The sequence below is a fragment of the Mesoplodon mirus genome, assembly GCF_964341445.2.
Source record: "Mesoplodon mirus genome assembly, chromosome: 3".
In the NCBI taxonomy this organism is placed as follows: domain Eukaryota; kingdom Metazoa; phylum Chordata; class Mammalia; order Artiodactyla; family Ziphiidae; genus Mesoplodon; species Mesoplodon mirus.
In genome coordinates, this window is record NC_138978.1 from 148444423 (window position 1) to 148466585 (window position 22163).

The 22163-nt window shown below is 34.7% G+C and overlaps 1 protein-coding gene across 6 annotated transcripts in view; it reads right to left on the reverse strand.

The window, feature by feature from the left end:
• The window catches only part of CD46 (CD46 molecule), a 56344-nt gene that overhangs the window by 17515 nt on the left and 16666 nt on the right, over window positions 1-22163 (reverse strand). For 4 of the 6 annotated variants that reach the window (XM_082615412.1, XM_082615414.1, XM_082615413.1 and 1 more), the window contains exons 4-10: window positions 15088-15173; window positions 13839-14036; window positions 3789-3971; window positions 3356-3400; window positions 3199-3243; window positions 1389-1433; window positions 1232-1276 (exon numbers count right to left, since the gene is read on the reverse strand). In XM_082615412.1, the coding sequence (XP_082471538.1) occupies window positions 1232-1276; window positions 1389-1433; window positions 3199-3243; window positions 3356-3400; window positions 3789-3971; window positions 13839-14036; window positions 15088-15173 (647 nt within the window). The remainder of the gene's footprint in view (window positions 1-1231; window positions 1277-1388; window positions 1434-3198; window positions 3244-3355; window positions 3401-3788; window positions 3972-13838; window positions 14037-15087; window positions 15174-22163) is intronic. The other 2 variants (XM_082615416.1, XM_082615415.1) reach the window with 1 other exon arrangement.

Consider the following 22163-nt stretch of genomic DNA (forward strand, 5'->3'; position numbering starts at 1 on the left):
AAAAAAAATCCCTGTAGTTTACCTTCTTTATAAATTTGTCCTCACAATTCTCTCTTCTTCAAACACTAAACTGTATCAGTGTTTTACAAATCCTTTATAAAATGCTTATGGTCAACTCTTTCAAAAGAGCCTATCAACAAACACAGTATACCACAGTGCATAGTCCCGATAGGACCATGTGAGTAAACATGCATGGGTCAATATCATCCACCAAAAAAACACATTTTTCCCCCCAAAACTTCACAGCCCTCACCAAGGTGCTCAAGGAGATTACTGGATACCAGGTTTACAGGAATTATAAAAAAGGTGCTCTAATTACCATGTTAACATGAAAAATTCCCCTCAGCCCTTAAAATATTAGGACAATAGGAAGTAAACAAATTAAAAGCCAGTAGATGACATTTGTTTGAGTCATTAAACAATGGGACACTGGAACCTATAGAAATGATGTTACTTTAGTGAGCAGAGCCACACTGGGACCCTGAGTGCAGTCTGCCCAGGCTAATGCTCTTCCTCTCTTCCTCTTGTCTCTTGCTTCTGCTGCAACCAAAGAGAAGAAGCCAGAGATAGCAGCCCTGAAATCAGGAAGATAATTCCTTCCACCATAACAAAATAGTCTCTCAGGTCTTAGGCAGAGCAGCTAATCAGTAGTCCCTGCAGAACCAAACTGGTCACCGTCTGGGAAAAGAAACATAGTCCTAGACCCAGAAGATACCCTGTAAAGGTGCCAACAGACCACTTTTAAAATGAATAAATTATCAATGTCGATGACACAGAAAACATACATGTTAAAAAACAGACGCCATGGACCTTCCTCTGCATTAATATTACTTTGAGTTATGCTGTAATGCATACAAGCTACCTTTAAGAGCTTTCTAGATACCAGGCACTGTGCTAAGTGCTTTAAATGGATCCCATTTTAAATTTACTATCACTCAGTAAGGAAGGTTTTCAATCATCCACCAAAAAACCCATCTTTTAATCATTTTACATGTAAGTAAACATGTTTAAAGTTTACTTAACTTGCCACCTGCTTATATCTGCAGACTACTGCAAATAATTTTAAAGTCACTAAATGTAACAACTAAAATGGCTGTTAATATGTTCTTCTTCCTTTCATTCCTAAAATTGATGAATGAGTGTAAATCATAGGACTTTAAAAGATTTTGAAAAAAATCACAAGGAATGTAAAGGATTTTGAAATATATATATAAGCAGGAAGTTACTAGACCTGAGGCACTGGGAACTGGAGGTTGGGAACTGGGAGGAGTTGACACTAGAAAACAAAAAAAAATGTAGATTGGATCAAACACTTGGGAGTTACTGCTGGCATTTTCACCAGGAATTTAAAAGACTTCTGAAAGAATATATGTAGGTAGTTACTAAACCTGAGGCACTGGAAATTGGAGGCTGGGTACTAGGAGTAGTTGACTCTGGAAAACAAAATAATGTAGACTGAATAAAAAACTCGGGCATTATTATTTTCTTTTCATTAATATGAATTATGCCTTTCACTCTTATTTAGGTAAAACTTCCTATGCTTCAACTTACTCTGAAAAATGATTGCTATTCATTTTTACACGTAAAAAATGCCAAACAAGAGAAAGTTATACACATGTGTGATGTACGGGAAATGCTAAGACCCTATAAAGACATCCAAAATTGCAACAGCAGATTTCTTTGTGAATTTGAAGTCATACAACTATCACAGAAATGAATACAAGACAGTTAAATATGAAAATTGCTTCTTTTCTATTATTCTGTAAAATACCATCCACATAGTACCCTAGTACATAATTTGTATCCTTTTCTTTTCCACTTAGTATTTTGCCCACATTTTTTCATATTTGCATAATCATATCCACCTTATCACCAGTATATGTCACTAATGATCCTTTTCATACTCTCTAACTGATGATAAAAAATGACTGACAGTCTCATGAGGAATTCTGATTTTTGATATTTAAAAAAAAAATCCCTGTAGTTTACCTTCTTTATAAATTTGTCCTCACAATTCTCTCTTCTTCAAACACTAAACTGTATCAGTGTTTTACAAATCCTTTATAAAATGCTTATGGTCAACTCTTTCAAAAGAGCCTATCAACAAACACAGTATACCACAGTGCATAGTCCCGATAGGACCATGTGAGTAAACATGCATGGGTCAATATCATCCACCAAAAAAACACATTTTTCCCCCCAAAACTTCACAGCCCTCACCAAGGTGCTCAAGGAGATTACTGGATACCAGGTTTACAGGAATTATAAAAAAGGTGCTCTAATTACCATGTTAACATGAAAAATTCCCCTCAGCCCTTAAAATATTAGGACAATAGGAAGTAAACAAATTAAAAGCCAGTAGATGACATTTGTTTGAGTCATTAAACAATGGGACACTGGAACCTATAGAAATGATGTTACTTTAGTGAGCAGAGCCACACTGGGACCCTGAGTGCAGTCTGCCCAGGCTAATGCTCTTCCTCTCTTCCTCTTGTCTCTTGCTTCTGCTGCAACCAAAGAGAAGAAGCCAGAGATAGCAGCCCTGAAATCAGGAAGATAATTCCTTCCACCATAACAAAATAGTCTCTCAGGTCTTAGGCAGAGCAGCTAATCAGTAGTCCCTGCAGAACCAAACTGGTCACCGTCTGGGAAAAGAAACATAGTCCTAGACCCAGAAGATACCCTGTAAAGGTGCCAACAGACCACTTTTAAAATGAATAAATTATCAATGTCGATGACACAGAAAACATACATGTTAAAAAACAGACGCCATGGACCTTCCTCTGCATTAATATTACTTTGAGCTATGCTGTAATGCATACAAGCTACCTTTAAGAGCTTTCTAGATACCAGGCACTGTGCTAAGTGCTTTAAATGGATCCCATTTTAAATTTACTATCACTCAGTAAGGAAGGTTTTCAATCATCCACCAAAAAACCCATCTTTTAATCATTTTACATGTAAGTAAACATGTTTAAAGTTTACTTAACTTGCCACCTGCTTATATCTGCAGACTACTGCAAATAATTTTAAAGTCACTAAATGTAACAACTAAAATGGCTGTTAATATGTTCTTCTTCCTTTCATTCCTAAAATTGATGAATGAGTGTAAATCATAGGACTTTAAAAGATTTTGAAAAAAATCACAAGGAATGTAAAGGATTTTGAAATATATATATAAGCAGGAAGTTACTAGACCTGAGGCACTGGGAACTGGAGGTTGGGAACTGGGAGGAGTTGACACTAGAAAACAAAAAAAAATGTAGATTGGATCAAACACTTGGGAGTTACTGCTGGCATTTTCACCAGGAATTTAAAAGACTTCTGAAAAAATATATGTAGGTAGTTACTAAACCTGAGGCACTGGAAATTGGAGGCTGGGTACTAGGAGTAGTTGACTCTGGAAAAGAAAATAATGTAGACTGAATAAAAAACTCAGGCATTATTATTTTCTTTTCATTAATATGAATTATGCCTTTCACTCTTATTTAGGTAAAACTTCCTATGCTTCAATTTACTCTGAAAAATGATTGCTATTCATTTTTACACATAAAAAATGCCAAACAAGAGAAAGTTATACACATGTGTGATGTACGGGAAATGCTAAGACCCCATAAAGACATCCAAAATTGCAACAGCAGATTTCTTTGTGAATTTGAAGTCATACAACTATCACAGAAATGAATACAAGACAGTTAAATATGAAAATTGCTTCTTTTCTATTATTCTGTATCATTCATATTTAATGTCAAAGAAAAAAAAAAAAAGGAAAACGACAATATTTATACCTTTAATACATGTTGGTATCTCAGGCTCCCAAGTACTGTTCGCACTACAGACAATTTTGTTGCTGCCATTAAGCTTAAAACCCTCGTTGCATCTATATACAACCGTTGCCTTGTAGTAAAATTTTGGTCCACGTCCTGAGACTATCATTCCATTTTCAACGTATGGATATACACATTTGACCACTGAAAAATGGAGAAATTCCAGAATTAATGGAAAGCTGCTTTCACATAGGACCAGAAAAACTAGTGCAATGTAATAATTTCCAGTGGAAAGAAAGAGGAAAGGAATGAAAAGATGTTAATTGAAAAAAAAAAAAAAAAAGACTTTGTGCATTTGAATTCCAGGGAACAGATCTGGAGAAGTCTAATAACCTTTTCCCACCTAAAACAGACTGTCATTATAGTTTATTTGCTTTCCTACATTTTCTTTCCATTATTGACAAGTTTTGAGAAAGGTCTGAGTACCAGACAAAAATTCAGGGTAAGTTCAAAAGAAACTTTCAATGCTCTTTAGCTCTAGGATTTTTTTAAGATCATGCTGACACTAATTGCGGTACCCTGCTCTTTTAGAAAGGTAGCAAAAACTTTCCTTAGAAGGTAATATTTGAGTTCAAATTTAAAAGCTGAAAAGCAGTTAGCCATGCCAAGATATGAAAAAGAAGCAACAGCAGCACACAGGAACTGGGATGTTCAAGTACAAAGGCCAGCGGAGTTAGGGTAGTGTTTTCCAAACATTCTGGACTGTAACCCAGAGATCAAGAAATACATGTTACACCGTAAACCAGTATATAAACGAACGGGCCTGAGATAATGGTAAAAGTTAATACTTAGCCCTCACAACAGTGTACTCTGGTATTTCCCATTCTACTCTACTTCTTAAAAAGTAAAATACTCATCCTGACCTTCTAGGATTCACGATCCATTAATGGGTTTGGCAGAATTTGGGAAAAAACAAAATCAAGAAACACTGGGCTGGGCAGTGAGTTCAAGAGAACATCTTATGAGATTAAATCTGAGTAACAGATGAGGGCCAGATAATACACTGCCTTTTAAACCAGAAGAGTGTCCTTTCTCCTTTCTTTTGGGTCTGAATTTCCATCAGGTATTATTTCTCTTCAGCCAGGAGAATTTCCATATCAATTCTTATAGTCCAGGTTGGCTAATGACAAATTCTCTTAGCTTTTGTTTATCTGAAACTGTTTTTATTTCACCTTCAGTTCTGAAAGATTTCTCTTTGACAGAGAATTCTAGGCTAACTGTTTTTTCTTTCAGCACATTAGCAGAAATTATTGTCTTGTAGTTTCAACAGTTCCTTAACAAAAGTCAGCTGTCATGTCATTCTTACTTTGGGGTGAGGAGAGGGAGAATGTAATATGTTTGTTTTTCGTTTTTCCCCCTCACTGGCTACTTTTTCTTTTGTTTTCGGTAGTTTTACCATGTTGTGTTTAGTTTAGTGGGGGTTTCTTGGTAAATTTTTGAAATTTATTCTGCTACGGTCAGTGAATTTCCCAGACCTGTGGGGTTGTTGTTTTGGATCAAATTTAGATCATTTTTGGCCAGTATTTATTGAAATGATTTTCTACATTTTTCTCTCTCCTCTCTTCTGAAACTCCAGTTACATGTATGTTTGACTCTTTGCTTTCTCTCCCAAAGGTCTTTCTCTCTGTTTCTTATTTTAACCTTTCTTTTCAAATCATGGTGGATTTCTATCGCTCTGTCACTGATATTTTTCACTGTTGGGCCAATATTCTCTTAATTGTACCTAATGATTTTCTTCTAAGTTAGGTTTACTAGATAACAAAGTACATACAGTAAATCTCACCCTTTTAAGTGTACAGCTGTATTAGTTTTGATCAATTCAAATAACCATGTAATTACCTGCACAATAACAAAAGTTCCATTATCTCCAAATACTTCCTCATGCCACTTTGTAATCAACCCTCCCCAGCTTTCAACCACCTTATCCAACCAGCCAACCACTAATCTGTTTTCTGTCCCTATAATGTTGCTTTTCCAGAATGTCATAATGGGATCACAGCTTCTGAGTATGGCTTATTTCACTTAGCATAATGCATTTGAGATTCATTCCTGCTGTTGCATGATTCAGGAGTTCATTTCTTTTTATTGCAGAGTATTACTCCATTGTATGGATGTGGTATAGGCTGTTCATCCATTACCAGATGAAGGACATGTGGGCTAATTCCAGTGTGGAACGATTATGACTAATGCTGCTGTGAATATTCTCATGCAGGTTTCTATATAAACATACCGTTTTACTTATGTTGCTGAGTTGTAGGGTAAATGTATATTTAACCTTATAAGGAATTGCCAAACTGCGTTCCATAATGTTCATACCACTTTGCATACTTACCAGCAATGTATTAGAGCTCCAATTGCTCCATATACTTGCCAGTTAATGGTACTGTTAGTTTTTAGTTTTTTTTTTTTTAATTTCAGCCATTCTAATAGCTGTTTAGTGATACCTCACTATGGTATTAAATTCCATTCTGTAATTACTAATGATATCAAGCAACTTTTCATGTACTTTTTTGGCATACATATGTCTTCTTTGGTGAAAAAGATCTATTCAAATATGTTGCCCATCTAAAAAAAAATTGGGTTCTTTTCTTATTGTGTTTTGAGAGTTACTTATATATTATATTGTATACAAGTCCATTAGCAGATATGTATTTTGCAAATATTTTCTCCCAGTCTATGGCTCATTTTATTCATTCTTTGAACAGTGTAGTTGAAGCAGAAGTTTTGAGTTTTTAATAAGTCCAATTAATATTTTTTCTTTAAAGAAGAAGGATCATGCTTTTAGCATTGATTTAAGAAATCTTTGGCTAAGGCAGAAGTATTTTCTACATTTTCTAGTAAAAGCCTTATGGTTTTAGGTTTTACATTTAAGTCTTTGGTTCATTGTAAGTAAATGTTTGTCTATGGTGCTAACATAGGTTGAGGTGCTTTCTTTTATCTATGCATAATGTATATCGAATGGAGCCTGTAATTTTACCATTTTTCCAATGAATTGTTTGTATATCTGTGATGAAATCAAGTGGACATATTTGAAAGGGTCTATTTCTGGACACTTATTCTGTTCCACTGCTCTACATGGCTATCCTTTCACCAATACCACACTGTCTTGATTATATTCCTTAGAGCATGGTTTATAAGAAGTCTTGACATCAGGTAGAATGAGACATCTATAATTTGTTTTCAAATTTATATTGACTATTCTAGTTCTTTTATCTTTCTAAATAAATTGTAGAACCTGTTTGTCAAGTTCTGCTGGGATTTTATGGGATTGTGTTGATTTTAAAGATCAATTACTGACATCTTTATTATATTGTGTCTTCTAATCCATGACCACTGAATTTTCTCTATTTATTAAGGTCTTCTTTAATTTCTTTTATAAAGAAATTAAAAAATTTAGTTGTTTTTACCATTTAAATATTTCACATACATTGCTAGATTTATATGCAAGTATTTCATGTTTTGGAGCTGGTATAAACAGTACTTGAAAAATTTCAATTTCTAATGGTGTTTTACTAGTATATAGATATACCGTTGATTTCTGTATGTTGATCGTGTATCTTGCAACCTTGCTAAAACTTCAGCCATTCAAGTTTTCTACAAAAGCAATCGTCATAAGTGAATGAAGTCTATTTTATTTCTTACTCTCCAATATGTATGCCTTATTGTACTGTCTAGCAACTCCAAAACAATGCCGAATAGCATGGTTAACAGTAGACATCCTTGTCTTCTTCCACTTTAAGTAAAAATAAACTACTCTTTTACTATTAAGTATAATGTTAGCTGGGGAATTTTTATAGGTGCCTTTTGTCAGCTTCAGGTAGTTCCCTTATATCCTTACTTGCTGAGTTTTATAATGAAAAGATGATAAATTCTGTCATATACTCTTTTTTCTTTTACATCTACTAAGGTGATCATGTGTGGTTTTATTTTGTTTTTGTTTTTTGGCACATGCTAGAAGATTTAATCTTTAAAATAAACATTAAGTTAGGCATTCTATTTGCAGGAGAAACTGACATTCAAAGAAGTTAAATAACTTACAGAGCTAATGAGAAGTGGAGACAGAATTGTCCAATATATTCAAGGGAAGGTTTGTCTAAGCAAATGGCTCTGGGCTCAAATAAGGGAGGATATGCAGCATACTCTAAGCTCTCATTAGTTCTCTTTTTTTTTTGAATTTTATTTATCCATTTTTTTTATACAGCAGGTTCTTATTACTTATCTATTTTATACATATTAGTGTACACATGTCAATCCCAATCTCCCAATTCATCACACCACACCGCCCGCCTCCCCCCGACTTTTTCCCCTTTGTGTCCATACTTTTGTTTTTTACATCTGTGTCTCTATTTCTGCCTTGCAAACTGGTTCATCTGTACCATTTTTCTAGATTCCACATATATGCGTTAATATATGATATTTTTCTCTTTCTGGCTTACTTCACTCTGTATGACAGTCTCTAGGTCCATCCACATCTCTACAAATGACCCAACTTCACTCCTTTTTATGGCTGAGTAATATTCCACTGTATATATGTACCACATCTTCTTTATCCATTCATCTGTTGATGGGCATTTAGGTTGCTTCCATGACCTGGCTATTGTAAATAGTGCTGCAATGAACATTGGGGTGCATGCGTCTTTTTGAATTATGGTTTTCTCTGGGTATATGCTCAGTAGTGGGATTGCTGGGTCATATGGTAATTCTATTTTTAGCTTTTTAAGGAACCTCCATACTGTTCTCCATAGTGGCTGTATCAATTTACATTCCCACCAACAGTGCAAGAGGTTTCCCTTTTCTCCACACCCTCTCCAGCACTTGTTGTTTGTAGATTTTCTGATGATGACCATTCTAACTGGTGTGAGGTGATACCTTACTGCAGTTTTGATTTGCATTTCTCTAATAATTAGTGATGTTGAGCACCTTTTCATGTGCCTTTTGTCTATCTGTATGTCTTCTTTGGAGAAATGTCTATTTAGGTCTCCTGCCCATTTTTTGATTGGGTTGTTTTTTTAATATTGAGCTGCCTGAGCTGTTTATATATTTTGGGGATTAATCCTTTGTCCATTGATTCATCTGCAACTATTTCCTCCATTCTGAGGGTTGTCTTTTTGTCTTTTTTATAGTTTCCTTTGTTGTGCAAAAGCTTTTAACTTTCATTAGGTCCCATTTGTTTATTTTTGGTTTTATTTCCATTTCTCTAGGAGGTGGTCAAAAAAGATCTTGCTATGATTTATGTCAAAGAGTGTTCTTCCTATGCCTTCCTCTAAGAGTTTTATAGGGCCTGGTCATACATTTAGGTCTTTAATCCATTTTATTTTGTGTACGTGTTAGGAAGTGTTCTAATTTCATTCTTTTACATATAGCTGTCCAGTTTTCCCAGCACCACTTATTGAAGAGACTGTCTTTTCTCCATTGTATATCCTTGCCTCCTTTGTCATAGATTAGTTGACCATAGGTGCATGGGTTTATCTCTGGGCTTTCTATCCCGTTCCTTGATCTGTATTTCTGGGGTTTTTGCCAGTATCATATTGTCTTGATTACTGTAACTTTGTAGTATACTCTGAAGTCAGGGAGTCTGATTCCTCCAGGTCCATTTTTTTCCCTCAAGATTGTTTTGGCTATTTGGGGACTTTTGTGTTTCCATACAAATTTTAAGATTTTTTGTTCTAGTTCTGTAAAAAATGTCATTGGTAATTTGATAGGGATTGCATTGAATCTGTAGATGGCTTTCAGTAGTATAGTCATTTTCACAATTTGATTCTTCCAATCCAAGAACATGGTGTATCTCCCCATCTGTGTCATCTTTAATTTCTTTCATCAGTGTCTTTTAGTCTTCTGAGTACAGGTCTTTTACCTCCTTAGGTAGGTTTATTCCTAGTTATTTTATTCTTTTTGTTGCATTTGTGAATGGGATTGTTTCCTTAATTTCTCTTTCTGATCTTTCATTGTTAGTGTATAGGAACGCAAGAGTGGTTTTTTTTCTTCTTCAAAGTTTCTTGATATGGTAAATTGCACTGATTAATTTTCAAATTTGAATCATCCATGAATTCATGGAATAAATCCTACTTAATTATGATGTATTACTTTTTTATAGGCAAGGATTTGATTTATTAATATTTTAAGAAGTTTTAGTTCTATGCCCATTTTGGATATTGTCTGTAATTTTCTTGCAATGTTTCTGTCTGGTTTTGGTATCAGAGCAGTGCTGTCCTCATGAAATGAGTTAAGAAGTATTCCTATCTCTTTAGTTTTCTTGAAAACTTTGTGTAGGGCTGCTACTATTTATTCCTTAAATGTTTGGTATAATTCCCCAGTGAGGACATGGGGCCTGCAGTACGCTTCATAAGAAGGTTTTTTATAATTTTTTATTGAAGTATAGGTGATTTACAATATTGCATTAGTTTCAGGTGTACAGCATAGTGATTTGTTGTTTGGTTATTCTTTAGATTATATTCCATAACAGGTTATTACAAGATATTGGATATAATTCCCTGTGCTATATAGCAAATACTTGTTGCTTTTTTATTATATGGTATAGTAGTTTGTATCTGTTAATCCCATGCCCCTAATTTGTTGCCCCCCTCCCTTTTCCCTTTGGTAATCATAAGTTTGTTTTCTACATCTGTGAGTCTGTTTCTGTTTTGTATATAGAATCATTTGTATTATTTTTTTGATTCCACATACAGCTGATATCATATAGTATTTGTCTTTCTGTCTTACTTACTTCACTAAGCATAATATTCTCTAAGTCCATCCATGTTGCTAAAATGTAACTATTTTATTCTTTTTTAACGCTAAGTAATATGCCAATACACACACATACAGACACACAGACACACACACACAAAACATCTTCTTAATCCAATCACCTGTTGATGGGCACATGGGTTACTTCTATGTCTTGGCTATTGTAAATAGTGCTGCTATGAACATTGGGAGTGCATGTACCTTTTTGAATTAGAGTTTTCGCTTTTTCCAGACATATACCCAGGAGTGGGATTACTGGATCATAGCTCTGTTTTTAGTTTTTTAAGTAACCTCCAGACTGTCTTCTTTACTGGATGCATCACTTTACATTCCCACCAACAGTGCAAGAGGGTGCCCTTTTCTCCACACCCACTCCAACATTTATTATTTATAGACTTTTTGATGACAGCCATTCTGACCAGTGGTAACACCTTGTGGTTTTGATTTGCAATTCTCTAATAATTAGTGATGTTGAGCATCTTTTCATATACACGTAGGCAATCTGTATGTCTTCTTTAGAGAAATGTCTATTTAGGTCTTCTGTCCATTTTTTGTGTTGTTTGTTTTTTTAATATTGAGTTGTATGAGCTGTTTGGGTACTCTGGATAATAACCTCTTGTCATCTGCATCATTTGCAAATATTTTCTCTCATTCCATAGGTTGTCTTTTGGTTTTGTTGATGGTTTCCTTTGCTGTGCAGAAGCTTTTAAGTTTGATTACGTCCCATTTGTTTATTTTTGCTTTTGTTTCTTTTGCCTTGGGACACTGGCCTATGAAAATATTGCTACAACTTTTGTCAGAGTGTTTTGCCTATGTTTTATGGTGTCATTTCTTACATTTAGGCCTTTACACAATTTGAGTTTATTTTTGTATATGGTGTGAGGGAATGTTATAATTTCATTGTATTACATGTAGCTGTCCAGCTTTCATAAGACCACTTGTTGAAGAGACTGTCTTTTCTCCATTGTATATTCTTGCCTCCTTTGTTGGAGATTAATTGACCATAAGTGCATGGGTTTATTTCTGGGTTCTCTACTCTATTCCACTGAACTACAATGGACTAGGTTCTCTACTCCATTGATCTACATGTCTGTTTTTGTGCCACTACCATGCTGCTTTGATTACTGTACCTTTGTAGTATAGTCTAAAGTCAAGGGAGGGTTATATCTTGAGCTTTCTTCTGTTTTCTCAGTATTGCTTTGGCAATTCTGGGTCTTTTATGGTTCCATATAAATTTTAGGATTATTTGTTCTAGTTCTGTGAACAATGTGACAGGTATTTTTATAAGGATTGCAATAAAGCTGTAGATTGGTTTGGGTAGTATGGCCATTTTAGCAATATTAATTCCTCCAATCCAAGGGCACAGTATATTTTTCCATTTCTTTGGATCATGCTCAGATTCCTTTATCAATGTTTTATAGTTTACAGTGTATAGGTCTTTCACTTCACTGGTTAAGTCTATTCCTAGGTTTTCTTTGTTTGTTTGTTTTTAGATGCAATGTTAAATGGAATTGTTTCTTTAAGTTACTCTCTTACTCTTCATTAGGGTGAAGAAACACAACAGATTTCTGTATATGCATCCTGTATCCTCTTACCTTGATGAATTCATATATTAGTTCCAATAGTTTTTGTGTAGAGTAGCATTCTCTATATAGAGTATTATGTCATCTGTAAATAGTGACAGTTTTACTTATTCCTTTCTATTTTGGATAGCTTTTATTTCTTTTTCTTTTCAGACTTCCAATACTATGTTGAATAGAAGTCCTGAGAGTGGGCATCCTTGTCTTGTTCCTGAATTTCAGGAAAGCTTTCAGCTTCTCACCTTTGAGTATTATGTTGGCCGTAGGTTTGTCATAAATCACCTTTATTATGTTGAGATATGTTCCTGTTACAACCACCTTCATGAGGGTTTTTATCATGAATGGATGTTGAATTTCGTCAAATGCTATTTATGCATTTGACAAAATTTCCTTCTGCAAAGGATGGTTCGACATACAGAAATCAATCAATGTGATATACCACAAGAACAAAAGGAAAGACAAAATCTACATGCAAGGTTTAAGTTGTCAAATTTACAGGTATAAAGTTGTTTGTTTTATTCCCTTACTATTCTTTGAATATCTGCAGTATATGTAGTGACCTCCTCTTTTTCACTCGATACTGGTTATTTGTATCTTCTGTTTTCCTGTCAAACTACCTATAGGTTTATCCATTTTATCAAACTTTTCCAAGAAGCAGGTATTGATTTGATTCTCTCTATATTATTTCTCTTTTCAATATCATTGATTTTTTTCTCTGGCTTTATTTTCTCCTATTGGGGTTTAAGTTGCTCTGTTTTTTTAGTTCCTTATGGTAGAAGTTCAGATTATTGATTTGAGACTTTTCTTTTTCCAATATACGTATTTCATGGTTTAAATATCGTTCTAAGCAATGCTTTTGCTGTATCCCACAAGTTCTGATATTTTGATATGCTGTGTTTCATTTTTAGTATGTTCGAATCACTTTCTAATTTCCCTTGTTAGTACTTTGTCTTTGATTCATTTATTAGTTGTAAGTGTCTGCATAATTTTCAAATATTTGGGGATATTCTAGATTTATATTTTGATTTCTACATTCATCCCAGTTTGATCAGATAATGTACTCTGAATGATTTCAATTATTTGAAATTTGTTAAAAATTACCTTATTGCCTAGAATACGGTATTAGAGAATGTTCCATGTTCACTTGAGAAGAGTAAATATTTTGCTATTATTCAGTGGACCCTTTCTTTCAAGAGTAAAAATCCCTCCAGTGTCTCCCTGCTTTTGATCATGCTCTAATGCCTTAAACGTTATCTTTAAGTAAGATTTGCCCCGAGTTTATAAATCATACCTGTGAGACAATTAATCTTTTACAATTTACACTATGATTTCCTGTAGCCAAAACTGTCAGACTTCTTGTAATACAAGATAACACTTTGTTATGTTTAAGAAAGTGTGTGCTGAATTTTTTGATGCTTTTCATGGAAAAAAGTCCTAACTCATGCATATACACAGTAGTTCACAACGTATAAATTGGAATGCCAAGAACCTGTGGGGTGAGAGGGGGGAAGCTCTACAAGTAGAAGTATTTTTTACTTGATTTGACCGATATTAAATTAAATTAGAAACCAATTTAACAGGAGGATCAAGCACATATGGCTGTTTTTACTGTAAGTAAAACAATTTACAAAGCGTTTCTACAGTATTTACAAATTAAGAAGGAAATGAATGGAAATATTATTACCTTTACACTGAGGAGGGTCACTACTCCATTTGTCTTTTCCAATACAAACAAGCTTGCTCTCTCCAACAAGTGAATATGGATCTGTTCCATTTGAAGCATCACAACTATAAGTTACTACTTCACTGTATTCAAATATATCCTTGTGGCTATTTGTGTATTTTCCATTTAGAATTTTTTCAGGTGGTTTACACAAAATCTCTTAGAAAGGGAAAAAAAGAAGACATAAAAGGCAAAAGGAAAGGTAAAAGATTAAACAGCAATTAGTAAAGATCTATGAATTGCCTTCAGTAAATTAATATATGATTTCTACAAGCTAGTTTGAATCCAATATCCATTTAGAAGGTTTCTATGAGAAAATGTATTATCCTAAATTCAAACTATTAATTTAGAAGTGAATTATTTAAAATAAAACTAATTTTCTTAAATAACGACATTAAAAATCTATATGAAACACATTTATTTATCTGCAAGGCCATACTAAGTTTTGTTCTCATCATAAGAGATGTTGATGATATAATATAATTATGATTAAAAGCAGAACTCAGGGGCTTCCCTGGTGGCGCAGTGGTTGAGAGTCCGCATGCCGATGCAGCGGACATGGGTTCGTGGCCCAGTCCAGGAGGATCCCACGTGCCGCGGAGCGGCTTTGCCCATGAGCCATGGCCGCTGGGCCTGCACGTCCGGAGCCTGTGCTCCGCAGCACGAGAGGCCACAACAGTGAGAGGCCCACGTACAGATAAAAACAAAACAAAACAAAACAGAACTCAGGGCTGCTTGAGAAACACTTCATAATTTATAAATATATCTATTCACTAAATCAGTTCTTCACATTGATACCAAGTATTATCGTCATTTTTCACTTTCATCCTTACAAGTGTATGGTGAAATTTTCCAGAGGCTATAATTGTGTGATCTTGCAAGAGACTGAATCCAGATGTCTTCCTTTAAGCCAGATATTGAAGAGATTTGCAAAAATGTAAAACAACGCCACTATTTGTTTTGGAAATTTTTGATTTTTCATAAAAGTATGGTGTATATACTAACAGGTATTGTGCTTACTCTTCTTAAAAATGAATAATAATTATTTTAAAAACTTTTCAGTTTTAATTCCAATATAATAATAGCAAAAGACATAACCCACATAAAGAAAAGTTCATTGGTATCTATGTTAATTTAAAAGCATAAAGGGGTCCTGAGACCCAAAGTTTGAGAACTGCTCCTCTATATTCTAAAGAGAGAATATACTTACTTTCACATATTGGAGGATTATCACTCCAGCTCACAGTACTTCCAGAAATGTCACAGTATAGAATACTTGGTCCAATTAAGAAATAACTAAACGAGAAAAGAAAAGTTATGGCGTTCTTTTGTACTTACAAGATGGACATAATAATGAAAACGATTTTATATGGTTGTTTTCCTGCACTATAGTAATTTGAGGGAGAAGTTCCTTAAACAAAATATAATGTAAGTGCTAACTAAATATGCAACTTAATTAAATAGAGTTTCTGCATGTGAACACACATTGGCCCACAGCAAAATGTCTAAATTACTCTGTCATGTTGTCAGTGTAGGCCCTCTGCGCTCTCTGGCAAATGCATCACACGTTCACTTCTCTACCCTTTTGATCACACCATTCTGCTCAGTAAGGACTGAGCAGACAGATCAGGCCCTAGAGCTTGCCTGCCTGGATTCAAGTTCCAGCTCTAAGACTGACTTATTTGAGCTTGGGCAAGCTCCTTAGGCAAGGTTCTCTTGCTCAGTTTCCTCATCTATGAAAAGGAGGGTAACACTACATACCTCATAGGACTGTTTTGAGGATTGGATGAGTTAGCAACTGGCATGTAGAGAGTACTAGGTAAGTTTTAGCTTTTTTAAACATTCTTTAAATAATATTCGTTAGATTCTTTATTAATGTTCAGAATACAGGCATAACTCATCTTACTGCCCTTCACTTTATTAAGTTTTTAACAAATTGAAGGTGTATGGCAACCCTGCATCAAACAAGTCTATTTGGGCCATTTTCCCCATAATGTTTGCTCACTTCATGTCTCTGTGTCAAATTTTGGTAAATCTCACATATTTCAAACTTTATTACTATTATTATACTTGTTAGAGTGATCTGTGATCAATGTCTTTAATGTTACTACTGTGACTCTGAGGCTCAGATTATGGTTAGCATTTTCTGGTAATATAGTATTTTTAAATTAAGGTATATACATTTGTTTAGACATAATTCTATTGCACACTTACCAGACTACACTATAGTATAAATGTATGTAAAAAACTCATTTGATTTGCTTTATTGCAGTGGTCTGGAAATGAAACTGCAATATCTCCAAAGTATGACTGTATCTTTCTAGTAGTAGTTCAGGAATACTACTCAATGAAATATTCTCCAATTATTTAAATTCATAATACACTCTTCTTCTGGACTCTCATTGTAATGATCATGAATGATTCTATTTGGTACTTTTCATTTACTATTTTGCTCTGATGCCTCTCTCTATATATTGTGTTTCTCAAGAGGACTACAACTTCCTTGATTCTACATCTTAAACTTTTGGTGCCTAGTAGCCTTATCTATATGTTCCAGTGGAACATTCACTGGATATTCCGCTATTTTTACTTGATCAAGTTAAAAAAGACTCAGTGTAACTGCCTGTACCCACTTCCAGAGGACTTTTCCCTAAAGGCTAATTCATTGAATCTATATTATAATGCGTTAGGAGAGGATTCTGGGATGATGGCAAAATAAGTGGCAACAGAAATCTGTCTCCCCACCTTGATGATGACGCTGACAGAATCTGCCTGATATCACTATTTTGGAAGTCTAGAATCTGTTCATGGCTTGCAATTACTAGGAGAAGACTTAGGTAAATTAACTTGATTTCAGTTAATTTTAGCTCTTAGCAGAGTGGCAGCTACCTAACCCGCCCCCCCCCCGCCCCCACCCTGCTGGCATCTGTAAACGTGTTGCTAGAGCAGCTTATAAGTAGCCTGTGGGAGCTAGGGTGGGCAAAAAAGAATCTGCCCTCCAAGTATCAGGGATCTGTGTTCTTATCACTGCTGCTTCTGATCACAGAGAAGCAGAAATAGAGGTGGGCAGCCTGTGTTGTCACACCTCCCCCAATTTTTTCAAGCTCCTTCAACACTGGACAAATGATATCCAAGGGATGTAAAATCCAGCATCCTTTGCCCCTCCCCTTCACTTTTACTTTGTTTCCACTAACAGGAGCCAGACATTAAACACTAGGACATTCAAAAATAACTGCCATGTGGAAAAAAATTAGAAAATGATTCCGCCTGCCCAGAGAAAGGCTCAGAGAAAACCTGAGATGACCTTCAAGTTTATATGTCAGCCTGCTCCTCAGCACAGAGACACCATACAACAATGAGAAAACCAAACCAAACCAAAACAAAAAACCCCATAAAACAGTAAGCTCTAGGTAGCAGGCAAATCTGATTTCCAGAGTTACCACATTATTAGATTCAAATATTGATTCAACAAAAAAGTTGTAAGGCATACAAAGAAACGGGAAAGGAAAAGTATGGCTCATACAGTGGAAAAATACATGAACAGAATTTTTTTCTGAAGGAGATCTCATGACAAATCTATCAAACAAAGACTTTAAATGTCTTGTGAAGGCATTCTCAATGGAAATTAACAGATGCCAGTTCTGCTACCCCATTTTTCTTCAGTGAAGCAGCCAAACAGCAGACACAGAGAAGCCAATGAAGAAGCCAAACAGCAGATCTTTGTGAAGACCCTGATGGGCAAGACTATCACTCCTGAGGTCAAGCTCAGTGTCACCACTGAGAATGTCAAAGCCAAAATCAAAGACACTGAGGACATCCTGCCCCACCAACAGGGTCTGACTTTTGCAGACAAACAGCTGAGGGTGGCCTTACTCTCTCAGACTATAATATCCAGAAAGAATCCACCCTACACTTGGTGCTTCACGTGCAGGGTGGTATCATCAAGTCTTCCCTCTGCCAGCTTTCCCAGAAGTACAACTGTGACAAAATGATCTGCTGCAAGTGTTATGCTCACCTGCACACCAGTGCTGTCAACTGCCACAAGAAGAAGTATGGCCAAGCCAACAACCTGTGCCCCAAGAAGGTCAGATACATCCTCTCCACTGGCTCTTTTTTTGCCCACAGGGTGTCTCCTGCCTAAGCCCCACCCTGGAGCCTCAGTAAAATTTGAAAGAAATAACTGGGATAAAGATGCACAAACAACTAAAGGAAACAATGTAGAAAGTCAAGAGAACAATATGTGATCAAAATGGAAATATCAATAGGAGCTAGAAAACCTAAAAAGAATCCAAAAGGAAATTCTGGAGTTGAAAAGTACATTAATGGAAATGAAAAAGTCACTGGAATAATTAAAGGCATATTTGAGAAGAAAAAAGAATTAGTGAAATTGAGATAGGGTAATGGAAATTATTGACTCTAAGAAACAGAAAGAACAAAGATTGAATAAAAGTGAACAAAGCCTAAGGGATCTGTGGGACACCAACAAGCAGACCAACATATACACTGTGGGACTCTCAGAAGGAGAAGATACAGCAAAAGGGACAGAGAGAATACTTGAAGAAATAATGGCTGAAAACTTCTCAAATTTGATAAAAGAAACAAATATGCCAAAAGCTGAAAATTCTCCAAAAGCTTAAAATTCTAAGTGCAGGTCACTTTGTATTCATCTTACTAAGATACATGATAATCAGACTTTCAAAAGACAAAGAATGCTGAAAGCTGCATGAGAGAAATGAATCATCACATACAAGGGATACTAATTAAGATTTGTCATTAGAAACTCAGAGACCAGAAGACCGTGGATTGATATAGTCAAAGTGCTAAAAGAAAAAAAACAAAAAAACTGTCAACCAAAAATCCTCTATCCCAGCAAAACTGAGCATCAAAAGTGAGGGAGCAATTACGACATTCCCAGAATCCCAGAATTAAAAGCTTAGCAGGTCTGTGACCACTATACTCCTCAAGAAGAAATGCTCAAGGGAGTACTAAAAAAGGAATGAAGGGACTCAAAGCCCTATGTATAAATAAATATCTCAGTAAAAGTAAATACAAAGGCAATGATAAAACTAGCATGACTGAAACAGTGGTTTGCAACTACAGTTTTTGTTTTCTATATGTGATTTAAAACACTAAATTTTAAAATAAATAAATAATTAAAGTAGAAGCTAGTATGCAATTATTTGTGTTGAGGGTAGTATGATATCAACAACCAAAAGGGGCGAGGATAGAGCTATTAAGGACTGTTTTTGTAATTTATTAAATTTAAGCTGGTATAAATTTAAACTAGAGTGTTATAACTGTAACAATTTTGTTTGTTTGTTTTGTTTGGCCGCCCTGTAAGGCTTGTGGGATGTTAGCTCCCCAACCAGGCTTGAACCTGTGCCCCCTACAGTAGAAGTGCAGAGTCCTAACCACTGGACCACCAGGGAATTCGCATGTACAATGTTCAATGTATAATAATTCCCATGGTAACCACAAACAATATAACTATAGAATATATTCAAAAGTAAATGAGAAAGGAATTTAAACATTTCACTACAAAAATCAACTACACACAAAACAAAACAGTAATGAGGGAAATGAGGGACTAGGAAAAAGCTATAAAGCATATAGAAAACAAGTAGCACAATGGTAGAAATAAATCCCTCCTCGTCAATAATTATATTAAGTGTAGACGGAATAAACTCTCCAATCAAAAGACAGAGATTGGCAGAATGGATAAAAACACATGATCTAACTACATGTTGTCTACAAGAGACTCACCTGACATTCAAAGACACAAATGGGGTGAAAATGAAAGGCTGGAAAAAGATATCTCACACAAATAGTAACCAAAAGACAGTAGAGTAGCTATACTAAAATCTGACAAAATAGACTTTAAATGAAAAAGGTTACAAGAAATAAAGTAAATTTTATATTAATAAGGACTCAGTACTGAAGATATAACAATTATAAACATTTATGCACCTAATGACGGGCTATCAAAATATATGAAGCAAAAAATGACAGAATTGAAGGCAGAAATATGCATTTCTACACAATAGTTGGAGACTGCAATACCTCGCTCACAATAATGGATAGAACAACTAGACAGAAGATAAATAAGGAAACAGAGGACTTCAACAGCACAGTAAAACAACATGATCCCACAGATATATACAAAGCACTCTACCCAACAATAGCAGAATACACAGTCTTTTCAAGAGCAAGTGGGCATTTTCCAGGATAGACCATATGTTAGGTGACAAATTAGAAAGCAAGTTAATGTTATACAAAACATAATTAATTATTTAATAAATAATCAATAATATAATTGTTTTATGCCACGAATTAATATTAATAATAGATTTTAAAAGACAGATATCATAAAAGTATATTCTCTGACCACAATAGGATGAATTTAAAAAGCAACATCAAAAGGAAAACTGGAAAATTCATAAAATTGTGAAAATTAAACAATATGCTTTTGAACAACCAATGGCTCAAAGAAGAAATCAGGGCAATTAGAACATACTTTGACATGAATGGAAATGAAAACATAACATACTAACACTTATGGGGTTCAGCAAGAGCAGTGCTAAGGGGGAAATTTATAGCTATAAATGTCTACATTAAGAAACGATACCTCTGAAAAAACAAACTAACCTTACAATTTAAGGAACCAGAAAAAGATAAACCCAAAGTTAGCAGAAGGAAGCAAATAATAAAGATTAGAACAGAGATAAACAACAACAACAAAAAGAACAAAACAAGAGAGAATATCAATGAAACTAAAAGTTGGTTCTTCAAAAAATGCAACAAAATTGACAAACCCTTAGATTGACTAAAACAAAGAGATTAGACTCAAATTACTAAAATCAGAAATGAAAGCAGGAACATCACTATAGATTTGACAGAAATAAAAACTATTATGGGAATACTATGAACAATTTTATGCCACACATGGATAAACTAGATATAATGGACAAATTCCTAGAAACACAAAACCTACCAAGAGTTAATCACAAAAACAGATAATCTGAATAGATCTGTAACTAGTAAGGAGATTGAATCAGTAATCAAAATTCTCCCAATTAAGAAAAATCCTGGATCTGATGGTTTCATTGGTGATTTCTACCAAACATTTAAATAAGTAATACCAATCCTTCTCAAACTTTTCCAAAAAACTGAAAAGGAGGGAAGTCTTCCAAACCCATTCTATGAGACAAGCATTACGGTCATAGCAAAATTCAATAAAGGTACCACAAGAAAAGAAAGCTAGAGACCACTATCCCTTAAGAACACTGATGCAAACAACCTCAACACAATACTAGCAAACAATTTAGCAGCATTTTAAAAGGATTAAACATCAAGACCAAGTGGGAATTATTCCTGGAATGCAAGAGATGGCTCAACACATAAAAATCAATCAACGTAATATGCAACATCAAAAGAATGAAAGGGAAAAAAACCACATGGTCACCTCAGTTGAGGCAGAAAAAGCATTTGATAAAATTCAATATTTTTCATAATAAAAATACTTAACAAACTAGAAACAGAAGGAAACTGCCTTAAGATAATAAACTCCATACATGAGAATCCAACAGCAAACATCATGCTCAGTGGTGAAAATCTGCAAGTTTTCCTCTAAGATCAGAACAGGCATGAACAACTGCTTTTACCATTTTTATTCAACGTGGTACTAGAAGTTCTAGTCAGAGCAATTAAGCAAGAAAAAGAAATATATTTCTACCTTGGAAAGAAAGAAGTAAAATTATCACGTTTGCAGAGGTTATAATCTTCTACAGAAAAAACCCTGAAGATTACACACACACACACACAATGTAAAAACTAATAAATAAACTCAGTAAGCTACCAGGATACATAGACAATATTAAAAAACCAGTTGTGTTTCCATAGCATATTACATTTACCTTTTAAATTCACATTTTTTATAAATGTTCAGTATCCCTAACATATGCTATTTAAAAAGCCCTGTAAAACAAAGGCTATTATTAAATCCTCAGTAGCTCTCTTTGAGATGCTTCACTCCTTTGTAGTAGCTTTAAAAATAAGGTTTTCCAACTAAGAGATCTTGATCAACATTATTGTCTAAGTTACCAGGTCACTTTTGGTCTCGTGACATCTTACAGATTACTTTGATATAAGAATATCTTCGGTTGGCAACTCTACCTCCCAGTTCCATAAACTTATTTCACCTCTGAGAATTGACCATTTTAAATAGGGTGCATTGTGTTGTCAAGGAAAAGTCACCATGATTAACACATTTTTAATGCTTATGAGAGG